The sequence below is a fragment of the Ranitomeya imitator genome, chromosome 4 (assembly GCF_032444005.1).
Source record: "Ranitomeya imitator isolate aRanImi1 chromosome 4, aRanImi1.pri, whole genome shotgun sequence".
Lineage (NCBI taxonomy): Eukaryota > Metazoa > Chordata > Amphibia > Anura > Dendrobatidae > Ranitomeya > Ranitomeya imitator.
In genome coordinates, this window is record NC_091285.1 from 209,211,107 (window position 1) to 209,224,812 (window position 13,706).

Below are 13,706 nucleotides of genomic sequence, written 5' to 3' on the forward strand. Positions count from 1 at the left end.
CGTATATTTTCATTAAGTTACATGATAATTCTGCACACAGAGATATTCTCCTAAAGATAGAGAAAACCTCACATTTTAACTTTTCTAAATATTCAGATTTCAGGTATATTAACATTTTGAATTGACGAACAGCACTGTAATTGTTCAATAACAAAATTAATCATTAGACAATTTGCACTTTTGATAATTGTGCACACAGTGTATATAGAAGGTTCACAGACTGTTGGATTGTATCCTACTTCATACATTTGTGGTTTTTTTGTGAGTTTTCATTTCATACCTTGGTAGAGAGCAACTTTGTCAAATATATTTCCTTTACTTTAAACTTATGTTTGCCTTTGTTTTCAGTGTTTTGCGGCTCATTTTCCTCAGATTCAGGCATTTCCTAGAAAGAAAATAATATTTGTGATTAGTCCTAACATTTTGCTCTTGAGTTAATTTGTATATGCATGGATTATACATGTTCTGGTAATAAAAGTGATATGATAAAAATGGATCAAAACACCTAAAGTATGGTCAGTCTTTATTTTTACAGGTTCCTTACTAAAGGTTGCCCACTGCTAGACAATCCTTCTTTAAACACTAAAGCGTCCTCAATAAATAATAAAAAAAAACCTCTATATTCACTTTCAAGTTTTTGAACGCTTCAGCCAATTAGCTTCCACTGAAGGGATTGCAGCCTTCACAGTTCCATCAGACAAAACTCAGTAGACGGGATCTTGAATTTGGGACACACATACAGTGGGGCAAAAAAGTATTCAGTCAGTCAGCAATAGTGCAAGTTCTACCACTTAAAAAGATGAGAGGCGTCTGTAATTTACATCATAGGTAGACCTCAACTGTGGGAGACAAACTGAGGAAAAAAAAACAGAAAATCACATTGTCTGTTTTTTTATAATTTTTTTTGCATTTTATGGTGGAAAATAAGTATTTGGTCAGAAACAAACAATCAAGATTTCTGGCTCTCACAGACCTGTAACTTCTTCTTTAAGAGTCTCCTCTTTCCTCCACTCATTACCTGTAGTAATGGCACCTCTTTAAACTTGTTATCAGTATAAAAAGACACCTGTGCACACCCTCAAACAGTCTGACTCCAAACTCCACTATGGTGAAGACCAAAGAGCTGTCAAAGGACACCAGAAACAAAATTGTAGCCCTGCACCAGGCTGGGAAGACTGAATCTGCAATAGCCAACCAGCTTGGAGTGACGAAATCAACAGTGGGAGCAATAATTAGAAAATGGAAGACATACAAGACCACTGATAATCTCCCTCGATCTGGGGTTCCACGCAAAATCCCACCCCGTGGGGTCAGAATGATCACAAGAACGGTGAGCAAAAATCCCAGAACCACGCGGGGGGACCTAGTGAATGAACTGCAGAGAGCTGGGACCAATGTAACAAGGCCTACCATAAGTAACACACTACGCCACCATGGACTCAGATCCTGCAGTGCCAGACGTGTCCCACTGCTTAAGCCAGTACATGTCCGGGCCCATCTGAAGTTTGCTAGAGAGCATTTGGATGATCCAGAGGAGTTTTGGGAGAATGTCCTATGGTCTGATGAAACCAAACTGGAACTGTTTGGTAGAAACACAACTTGTCGTGTTTGGAGGAAAAAGAATACTGAGTTGCATCCATCAAACACCATACCTACTGTAAAGCATGGTGGTGGAAACATCATGCTTTGGGGCTGTTTCTCTGCAAAGGGGCCAGGACGACTGATCCAGGTACATGAAAGAATGAATGGGGCCATGTATCGTGAGATTTTGAGTGCAAACCTCCTTCCATCAGCAAGGGCATTGAATATGAAACGTGACTGGGTCTTTCAACATGACAATGATCCAAAGCACACCGCCAGGGCAACGAAGGAGTGGCTTCGTAAGAAGCATTTCAAGGTCCTGGAGTGGCCTAGCCAGTCTCCAGATCTCAACCCTATAGAAAACCTTTGGAGGGAGTTGAAAGTCCGTGTTGCCAAGCGAAAAGCCAAAAACATCACTGCTCTAGAGGAGATCTGCATGGAGGAATGGGCCAACATACCAACAACAGTGTGTGGCAACCTTGTGAAGACTTACAGAAAATGTTTGACCTCTGTCATTGCCAACAAAGGATATATTACAAAGTATTGAGATGAAATTTTGTTTCTGACCAAATACTTATTTTCCACCATAAGATGCAAATAAAATGTTAAAAAAACAGACAATGTGATTTTCTGGATTTTTTTTTCTCAGTTTGTCTCCCATAGTTGAGGCCTACCTATGATGTAAATTACAGACGCCTCTCATCTTTTTAAGTGGTGGAACTTGCACTATTGCTGACTGACTAAATACTTTTTTGCCCCACTGTATATTAGCATGAGCGGTCACTGGCGAAAAAGAGTTTCAGTTGATAGAAATGTGGAGGCTGCAGAAAGTCCGGGAGATGACTGCCAGATTTTTTATTGGACGCTGTAGCATTTACGAAGTGGTTGCCCATTAGTGGAAACCCCATTTAAACATTTTCATAATATTGTAGTCTTAACAGTAAGTGACTTATCATTCAGAAATGGGTTCCAGTAAATTCAGTAAGTGAAAAGAAAAATTTAAAAGAAAAAACTGTGTTATGATGGGACACCTGAGTATATGCTGAACTTTTTCTGCATAGCATTGTCTCCGTCCTGTCTTCTATCTGTGTGGGACTTTGTCACCTTGTGATGTACTGCTCACAAGTCAAACTTCACATTCAGTCTTCACACTTTTCTTATGTTCATGATGCAAAATGTTTCTCAAACTTTAGTTGGAAATATTACAGTCACAGCATTTTCTTTATTAGAAATCAGTAAAAACAGCAAATGGGGAGAAAGCCTCTTTTTTAAGGTGATCCTGCAAGGTCCAATTACACTTTAAGACGACTTTCATGCAACTTGACCGTTAAGTTACATGATAGGAATAGTAATTTACGTTTTTTAAATACTAATAGGGCACCAAGCGCCCCATGGTATGTCACTTACACATGCGTAAAATTAATCTAAGGTGACCTGTCAATCATGTCCCCATCACTGATCAATGGACCATTTCTGTTTCAAATTCTTTTAAAGGACAGTTCATAAAAAAAAATCATTCTTCCAACTTTAATTGTACTATCAAGAATACAATATGAGTAATTGTAGAACTATGTATTTTCATAAAACGTGATTTATGAATGTGAAATACCAACTGGTCACTTTTTAATCATCTTTTTAAATTACACAAAAAAACTGCCCTAATGCTCCTATCATGTCACTTATCTAATAAAGGTTCTAATCCTGGGAGCTGAAATGCGTTATTCATATTTAAACCAATTAATCATTTTAATACTGGAACCTGCATAATATACATATGACAGCGCCTGCAGTGTGTTTTTACTCAGGTCCCATTGCATTTCAGATGTTTATTCACATTTTCCAGTATTATGCTTATTGTTTTATAGAACTGTACATTTAGGAGAAAAAACAACATATACAGTACCTAGCTGTATACCAATGAACCACTAAACTGCACTAACAGCCCAATGCAGAGCAGAGCCATGCCAGGGAAGAGAGATGTCAGAGGGGGTGCAAACTTCAGAGTGGGGAAGGTAATCATGTCTGGTTGATTCAACTGCAGCTACAGAATTCGGAGTAACCTTAGTCTTGGTTTATTAGCATGCAGCAAGGCGCCGTATGTACTGTAACTTAATTCTTCTCCTTTACCTGCTGTTCCATGAAACAATAAACATATTGTCGAAAACATGAAGAAATGTTTAAAAGGTCATTGAAGCAGTTTAACTCCTTAACGACCAGAGGTGTTTGTGGTTTTGCATTTTCATTTTCATTTTTTGCTCCCCTTCTTCCCAGAACCATACCTTTCTATTTTTTGGTCAAAATGACCCCAGGTAATTATGAGTTAATAGGCACCAAACATGTATATTTTTTTATATTTAAGAGGTGAAAAAAAATTCCAAAACTTGTTAAAAAAAAAAATTGCGCCATTTTCCGATACCCGTAGCCTCTCCATTTTTCATGATCTCGAGTGGGTGAGGGCTTATTTTTGCGAACCGAGACAGCTATTAGATGCACAAGTCAGCTGTTCAAAACAGCTGACATGTGCCGGAAAAGATGTGGGCTCAGCGCCGCAGCCCACATCAAAGGGAGGGAGTATGACATCGGTGTACTATTAAGCCTGATTTCGGAAATGTGTTAAAAGTATCAGGGGGCTTGACAGGTTCCCTTCAATGAGTGTTGTAATAACAAAATATGGTTAGAAAATCTTCATGTATCTGACAACAGTTTAATGCCAATAATATTGTAAATGCTACACCCTCTAGAATAGAACGTTTAAATATATACACCATAAACAGTGGAATGTTTGTAAACTGTATTCACTTACCAAATGGCAGTATTGATCCTTGGAATATTCAATATCTAAATAAAATTTTACAGAAAGCATAATTTAGCTAAAAGTTGCCCATGCTATTAAACATTAAACAGAATCTGTGCCAGTTTTTTTCCACCTAATCGAACATTATATTGGAGGCTATGTGGGGGTCATGCTATGTATAGAAAGCTATGTGAGGGCTCATGCTGTATTTTGGATACTATGTGGGGTTCATGTTGAATATAAGTGGCTATGTGGGTGCTAATGCTGTAGATAGGGGGCACATACTGTATATAGGAGGCTGTGTGGTTATTCATAGTGTATATAGGGCTGTGTCAGGGCTCATACTATACACAGGAAGCGGTGTATAGGCTCATACTGTATATAGGGCTCTGTGCTGGGGTTCATACTACATATAAGAGGCTGTGTGGAGGCTCATACTGAATATAGGGTGCTGAGTGGAGGCTCATGCTGTATGTTGGAAGCTATGTGGGGGTTCATGCTGTATATAGGAGGCTATGTGAGGGCGCATACTGTTGTATAGGGAGGCTATGTGGAGGCTCATGCTGTATATAGGAGGCTATGTGGGGGCTCATACTGCTATATAGGGAGGATATGTGGGGCTCATACAGTATATAGGGTGGTGTATTAGCGCTCATACTGAATAGAGGGGGCTGTGTGGAGACTTATATTGTATTTGGAGGTTATGTGGGGGGCTCATACTGTAAATTGAGGGCTGTGTAGGGGTTCATACTTTACTTTGCGCTGCGTAGGAGAGTCAGTGCCCCAGAGTCCAGAGTAAAGCATTAGAGAACAGGAGCCAGGTATGTGTTTATTTACTTACATATATGTATGCGATTTTTAAATGCATATAGAAGGCTATGTGGGGCTTATGCGGTATATAGGGGTTTATATGGGGACTCATGCTGTGTATAGGTTATGTAGGGCTCATGGTGTATATAGGGAGGCTGTGTGGGCTTCATGCTGTGTTGTGTATACTGAGGCTGTGTAGGGTATCATGCTATATATAGGGGCTGTGTGGGAGCTCATGCTGCATATAGGGGCTGTGTGGGGCTCATGTTGTATATAGGGAAGCTGTGTTTGGGCTGATGCTGTATATATTAGGTTGTGTGGGCAGGGGCATAACAACTGCGGTCGCAGGGGTCGCGACTGCGACTGGGCCCGCAGTGTTTTCAGGGCCCGCCCAGTCGAGCAAACAAGTAGCAGGGGAAACAAAGGAGACAAGTCACACACGCATCCTGCTGGCCACGCCCACAGCTTCCCCAGACTTTCAGCAGTGTGGGGCGACTGGGCGTGTCCGTGAAGGACATGTGACCTAGCAGAAGGGCTGGGCGTGTCACTGACTGAAGCTTGAGAGATGGAAGGCAGCAGCTGGTGAGTGAAGTGCAGTCGCAGCTGTAAAGTGCTGATGTGCTGCTTACACCTGACACACACACGCACACACACACACACCTGTTCTGTGCGCACAGAACCCGTGATGAGGTCACAGGAGGGAAGGAATCAGGGGTCACATGATCAGTGGCCTCAGTGTATGCACTATGCAGGACTGCTGTGCTTGATTGTCATGGTGCTGAATGAGGGGATGTTTATGTAACAGAGCCGTGTGTGTACAAGGTGTACAGAGCGGAACCGTGTATGTGTGTAGTGGAGCAATGTGTACGAGGTGTACGGAGCGGAGTCAGGTGTGTACGAGGTCTACAAAGCTGAGCCGAGGGTGAAAGAGGTGAGCGGAGTCGTGTATGTATGGGGTGTATGGAGTGGTACTGCATGTTTAAGAGGTGTATGGAGTGGAGCCGCGTGTGTACGGGGTGGATGGAGCGGAGAAGCGTGTGTATTGAGTGTACGAAGCGGAGCTGTGTGTGTGAGGTGTATGGAGCGGAGCCGCGTGTGTACAAGGTGTACGGAGCGGAGCCGCGTGTGTACAAGGTGTAAGGTGCAGAGCCGCGAGTGTACAAGGTGTAAGGAGCAGAGCCGCATGTGTACAAGGTGTAAGGAGCAGAGCCGCGTGTGTACAAGGTGTAAGGAGCAGAGCCGCGTGTGTACAAGATGTAAGGTGCAGAGCCGCGTGTGTACAAGGTGTAAGGAGCAGAGCCGCGTGTGTACAAGGTTTAAGGAGCAGAGCCGCGTGTGTACAAGGTGTAAGGAGCAGAGCCACGTGTGTACAAGGTGTAAGGAGCAGAGCCGCGTGTGTACAAGGTGTAAGGTGCAGAGCCACGTGTGTACAGGGTGTAAGGAGCAGAGCCGCCTGTGTACAAAGTGTAAGGAGCAAAGCCGCATGTGTTCAAGGTGTAAGGAGCAGAGCCGTGTGTGTACAAGGTGTAAGGAGCAGAGCCACGTGTGTACAAGGTGTAAGGAGCAGAGCCGCCTGTGTACAAGGTGTAAGGAGCAGAGCCGCGTGTGTACAAGGTGTAAGGAGCAGAGCCGCGTGTGTACAAGGTGTAAGGTGCAGAGCCACGTGTGTACAAGGTGTAAGGTGCAGAGCCGCGTGTGTACAAGGTTTAAGGAGCAGAGCCGCGTGTGTACAAGGTGTAAGGAGCAGAGCCACGTGTGTACAAGGTGTAAGGAGCAGAGCCGCGTGTGTACAAGGTGTAAGGAGCAGAGCCGCGTGTGTACGGGGTTCTCGGAGTGAAGCCGTGTGTGCAAGGTGTAGGGAGCAGAGCCGTGTGTGTACAAGGTGTACGGAGCAGAGCCGCGTGTGTACAAGCTGTACGGATCAGAGCCGCGTGTGTACGGGGTTCTCGGAGCGAAGGCGTGTGTGCAAGGTGTAGGGAGCAGAGCCGTGTGTGTACAAGGTGTACGGAGCAGAGCCGCGTGTGTACAAGGTGTACGGAGCAGAGCCGCGTGTGTATGGGGTTCTCGGAGCGAAGCCGTGTGTGCAAGGTGTACGGAGCAGAGCTGCATGTGTACAAGTTGTACGGAGCAGAGCTGCGTGTGTACGGGGTTCTCGGAGCTAAGCCGTGTGTGCAAGGTGCAGGGAGCAGAGCCGTGTGTGTACAAGGTGTACGAAGCAGAGCCGTGTGTGTACAAGGTGTACGGAGCAGAGCCGCGTGTGTACGGGGTTCTCGGAGCAAAGCCGTGTGTGCAAGGTGTACGGAGCAGAGCCGCGTGTGTACAAGGTGTACGGAGCAGAGCCGCGTGTGTACAAGGTGTAAGGAGCAGAGCCGCGTGTGTACAAGGTGTAAGGAGCAGAGCCGCGTGTGTACGGGGTTCTTGGAGCAAAGCCGTGTGTGCAAGGTGTAGGGTGCAGAGCCGCGTGTGTGCAAGGTGTACGGAGCAGAGCCGTGTGTGTACAAGGTGTATGGAGCAGAGCCGTGTGTGTACGGGTTCTCGGAGCGAAGCCGTGTGTGTACGGGCTGTAAATTTCCGAGTCGGGAAGAATGGTACACGGCTGTGGGCAGAGCCCAGCATGTGCACTGTGGGGGAGTATTGCATGTACTCGCCAGCATCAGAATGTGCAGTGCGCATGCTCCGGAGCCAACCAGTACACCCAATACACCCCCACACTGCACAGGTCTGGAAATGACGCACTACAGCGTCATACCAGGAAGAAACAGCACACAGATTTCAAACGCCGGGAGTGCGCTTGGAATTAGAGCGAGGGAGGACATATTACTATAGGGACATGTTAGTTATAAAATCATTTTTCTCAGCAATTACAGGGCAGTATTAGGTCAGACTACTCAACATTGCAACACAACTATAGTGTGCGAAATGAATAGGGAAAATGTGAATTTCGGTGGGAAATATTTTGGCGCGGGGGGCGTCATTTGAAAGTTCGCATCGGGACCCCTCACTTTGTAGTTACGCCACTGTGTGTGGGGTCTAATTCTGTATATAGGGAGGCTGTATGGGAGCTCATGCTGCATATAGGGGGATGTCAGCAATTATGCTCAATATTAAGTGCTAATATAAATAGAAAATATGAATGAGTGTACTTAATATGTTAATATTAATAGTCAGCATAATTAATTTCAACCTCTTAGTTCGACCTTCCACAACAGTCATGGTATCTCATGTGGCTCCTCGAGAAAATTAATTGCCCGCCCCTGTTCTGGATGGTGTCCTACTGGGCTTAATTTATACCACATGCTTATTCCCAACCAATTCCCAGCGAAATGTTACATCAAATATATAACATTATATGTAAGATGAACCAATGATTGCAAAAATAGTATCTGTGGCAATACATTACATGCAGAATATATTTGTAATATTTCTCAATGTTTACTATATGCTTTATATGAACTTCCTCTTTGTTGCTGTTGGTTGGAACACCTGCATACTTTTCTCTTAATTACTAGAGTTACCAAACCACTGGTATATCAAGTGGGGAGGTTAGGCTTATATGAAAAATTCCATTCTAAATAATCATATCATGTTTACTTGGAATACTAAATTCTGAGATCACTAGTGACATGCCTTTATTTAATCTACATTCAAAGTTTTACTGGTAGCAAGTATATTTTTTTAAATATTTACAAGAGGTTAAGAATTTTTTGATATTTAGTAAATCCTCTTTCTTAAAAAATAAGAAAAAAAGGCATGTCGTATAGCTGTGCTATTTTGATGATCTCCCTGGGTTTCCGATTGTTCCATAGAGTCTTATGTGCAGATACTGAAAGCTTAGCTGTCTTGCTCTAAATGCTCGCTGTTCATCAAAATTGATAATGTGGTGAAGATCATGTGAGTGTGGAGAAACGTTTATGACAGTCTGCAATATTTTCCCCTGAAGTATATTTAACAGAAAGAAAGAGGCAGGAGCTCCAGTTACCTGCAGGCTGGCATAACTATGAGTTGGAGGGAGGTGGAATCATCATTATAGCGGGGAGGAGTAGGGCAAGAGTAGGATGTTTATGCGGGCGAGTAGAGGGTGGGATCATCCTGATTTTCAGGGTCAGTGGTAGTGACTAGTAATCCCCTCTGAACACCTCAACACCTCAGGATGGCATCTGTGAAGCAGCTTCTGGAGCCACTAGAGGTTTCAAGAGAAACAAGACACTTACCAATAATACCCAAGGGCAGTGGTCCCCAACTCCAAGCCTCGAGGGCCGCCAACAGTGCAGGTTTTCAGGATTTCCTTAGTATTGCACAGGGGTTGGAATCATCACCTGTGCAGATGATCACATTACCACCGATGCAATACTAAAGAAATCCTGAAAACCTGCACTGTTGGCGGCCCTCGAGGCCTGGAGTTGGGGACCTCTGCCCAAGGGAGTGATGCCGGGGTAAAGTTAACCAAGATGCTCCCTTATCTAAATAGGTTTCCTGATTGAAAGAAGGTTGAGTTGTTGATAACTGGTTTCAGTGAGGGTTTTAGAATCTCCTTCCCCCTTTGTTTGAAATCCCATGCGTTCTGAACAATCTTAAATATACGTACCAATATTCAGTGGTTCACATTGAAAAATAGTATGTAAATGTAAAAAGTTGCATCATTATGCATGAGTAAAAAATGTGCAAATCTGGCAAACGCGTTTCTGAACTGAATCCTTATTCATTGCATTAAATAAATTTCTTCAATAAAGACTTCTTATTTTATTCAACACGCTGGATTTTTCCTATTTTTCCATGTGGTCTTCTAACTGCGGCACTGCAGGTTTCCTTGCATGGAATCAATTGTGATGGTGAGCTGATATTTTCCTCTTTTGTGAATATTCAATGGTGGCATCACAAAAGTTAAGGAAGGAAGTTGCCTTGAGCTGCGTGTCCGGCCCATTTAAGGACCTCCCTTTTATGATTTAGTGGTTTACCCCTTGGGATTTGTACCTAAGAAGGAGCCAAATAAGTCTGATTCTGCATCTTTCCTACTCCTAAGGGATGTGAGTTAACAACGGTAATAACCCTGAGCTTTGTTTTGTGTCATATACATTGTTTGATAAGGTGATGTGTTTCATGAGGCCGAGTGGAAAAGGAGAGCTTGTGGCTAAGACCGATATTGAATCTGTATTTAGGTTGGTGCTGGTTCACCAGACAGCATTTGGTTCCGGGGTTGTTTTGGGAAGGGGAATATTCTGTTGATACATGACTACCCACAGAATGTTCTCTCTCTTGTGCATTGTTTGAGGAATTCAGGTCTTTCTTGGAAAGGGTAGTCCGCGATGTTTTGGGTTTGGAATCCATCATACAATATTTAGCTGAATTTTTATCCATCGGCGTTAGCGATTCTCTTTGTTGTGAGACTATTCTTAGGTCTATTCAATGCGTAGGCAAGCAATTTGGCATTCTTCTTGCATCAGGAAAAAAACAAGGGCCCCATCACGTGTATGTTTTTTGGCTAAAGTTATTGACTCAGTAAAATGAGGATTTCAGCATCCTGAGGAGAAGGTGTTGTCATTGAAGGCTGAAGCGGGCAGTGCATGTCAGGCAAAAAAGCTAATGTAGAGGGAGGTTCCCTGCTTGGTAAGCTTATTTTTGCATGTCGCATCATGTCCATGGGGAGGGCTTTTTCTCGTAGGCTCTCTGCCAAGATTCAAGACCCTCAGCATTACATGCGTTTGTCTGAGGAGCCTAAGGCGGATTTGGCAGTTTGGGGAGATTTTTTTGGAGCGTTATAGTGATTGATCCTTGCTGATGGATGAAGTGGTGGACAATTGAGCTTGAGCTTTATACGGATGCAGCGGGTAGCTCTGGTTTTGAAGCCTATTTTAAAGGACAGTGATGTGCAGGAAGGTGGCCTGTAGAGTGGTCTCGGTCTGACCTAGTAAAAAATATCACATTGTATAAGATTTTTCCTATACTAGTGTCAGTGATTTTTTGGAAAGCGCATATTTGGAACAAGTAAGTGCATTTCAGTAATAATATGGGGATGGTGTTGGCAATTAAAAGCGTTTCGGCATCCTCCCCATCGATAATCCTGGTTCTTCATCGGTTAGTGTTGAAATGTCTGTCCATAAGCATTACGCTTATATTACAGAATAACCAAAAGTACCAACCAGATATAAAATAGAGAATATTTTATTGATAACACTTTAAAATACATACAATAAGGAAAGAAAAAATGGGGACAAGGCAGAGTAGCCCCAAAGCAATGCGTACATAGGTCAAACAATCAAGTGTAAGTACAAAAAAAACAGATTATAAATAAATGCTCATGCATCAGCAGGCTCAGGATGAGTAGTAAATATAAACACAAATGAGGTAATGCGTATCTGTATGCATATGTATGCAAGTGTTTATAAAGCTCCTAAAATGGGGTATACAGGTAGCTAGTCCCGTAATAAAGAAGGTTTGTAAAGGGTTTAACAGGTGTGCTGAAAACACAGCTACATAAGAGAGCTAATAAAGTGACAGTGCCAATGGCTAAACAAACCATACAATATCAGGTGTAAGTAAAGTGCCTAGTGCAAAAATATAAAAGGGACCACAGAAAAATACGGGCCAGCAAAATAACAATTCAGGACAGCTAAACTGATGGAGACACTGGTATGAAAACTATAGATAATACCCTAAACTTGGGGGCTAATAGGTAAATGGTATAATGTGGCTGCATGACAAATAAAGTGCTAAATGCACAGAGGATACCAGTGTGTATCCAAATACAGAGTCTAAACCGCACTGTTATAGGGAAAAGGCGAAAGGAGCTGCAGATATAAGAAACATCATACGAGTACCTGCTGAGGGGAGGATTGCTGTGAGGAGGAAAACCCCGACGCGCGTTTCGCAACATAGCTTCTTCCTGGGGGTCGTGATGCGTTGTTTGACCTATGTACGGATTGCTTTGGGGCTACTCTGCCTTGTCCCCATTTTTTCTTTCCTTATTGTATGTATTTTAAAGTGTTATAAAAAAAATATTCTCTATTTTATATCTGGTTGGTACTCCCCCCCTTTTTTTGGTTATATGATACCTTTCTGGTGGTACCCCACATGAATTTATTGGTCTATGTTTTTGGGTAAATTATATTACAGAATCTCATGTGCCAGGTGTCCAGAGCTCAATTTCTGATGCACTCTCTCGTTTGCAGGTGGAAAAATTTGGGATCTTGGCATGGAGGCCAGTGGTCTGGATTGTCCTCCAGAATTATGGAGTTTGATATTCGAATGGCTGAAACCATGATTAAGTCAACTCTTGCTACAGGCCCCTGGATGGCATATCAGTCAGTTTGGCAGCTTTGGGAGAGTCGATTGGAATCTTTTGGCCAGGGTTTATAAGAAGACAACCAAATACGGGTGTTGTTATTGTAGTTGAGTAAGGGGTAGAGAAAAGGTGGTCATCGGCTGTTTGATCTTGGGTTTGGCTTTTGGTTTTAAATTACAGAGTCTGAGGGATTTGACAAAGAATCTTCTTGTGAGGCAGGTCATAAAATGTTTTCACAGGGGTAGCAGGCAAAAAGATAGTAGGTGACCTGTGTCGTTTGCTTTGCTGGGTGCTTGGGCAGGGAGTTGCTGTCTGCTGTAGCTCACATTTTGAGGTGAGTCTGTTTCAATTAGCTATTTCATTGGCTTTTTCGATGCATTAAGGGTTGGGGAACTTGTTGCTCTTAGCAAAAACAGAGTTGGAGGTCTTTTGGCGGGTGACATTGTCAAAAATCAAAAGCTAATCAGGTAGGAAGGGGTAGGCACTTAGTTTTGGATGCAATTCCAGAAACCAACATGAGTCCTTTAAGATGTTTGTTCAGGCCTCGGTGGGATGGTCTTTTGTTATATTGTGATAATGGTTCTTTTTTTATCAAAGTATCAATTTACTCTGATATTTAAGAAATGTTTATATTGGTTTCATATTGGGGCTGCAACAGAGGTGGCTGTTTGTGGTTTAATTTCAGAAATCATCCATTGCATAGGGCATTGAAAGTCTCGGCTTTCTTGGGCTTACATTAGACCTTAAGGTTTAGTTGAGGGATAGTCTTTAGGTAACTAGTGGACTGTGTGTTTGATTTTAATTGTTAACTTCATTTTATTGTCCACTTGTTGTTCTATCTCAGAGTGCACCCCTATTTTGATCTGGATTAAGGGCCACTCATGCATTTATTGAGAGCTCTTCAAGCAGACATCAGGAAGGAGGATAGACAGCTCGGTTTTTCTAGAGAAATGGTAGTGATCAGGTGGTTTAGTTTTAGAGGTATGGGTTGGAATAAAGTTTTACAGGAAGTTCATCATTATATTCATCTGGATAGAATCCCTGATATTTTAGTGTTACAAGTGGGAGGTAATGATTTGGGGGTCCATCCTTTCATAGTGTTGATCAGGGACATTGAGCATGATATGTTGCTTCTAGGGGCATCTTTCTCGGGGATCATTACGGTTTGGTCAGAGATTGTGCTGCAAAGGACTTGGAAGGCTGCTCGTTTGGTTCAAAAACTTAACAGGGCTTGGATTAAGG

The 13,706-nt window shown here is 42.9% G+C and overlaps 1 protein-coding gene across 1 annotated transcript in view; it reads right to left on the reverse strand.

The window, feature by feature from the left end:
- PLXNC1 (plexin C1) overlaps window positions 1–13,706 on the reverse strand; it is a 374,777-nt gene that overhangs the window by 37,063 nt on the left and 324,008 nt on the right. Inside the window, exons 25-26 of the mRNA XM_069764349.1 lie at window positions 4,385–4,419; window positions 281–385 (exon numbers count right to left, since the gene is read on the reverse strand). Of these exons, the coding sequence (XP_069620450.1) occupies window positions 281–385; window positions 4,385–4,419 (140 nt within the window). The remainder of the gene's footprint in view (window positions 1–280; window positions 386–4,384; window positions 4,420–13,706) is intronic.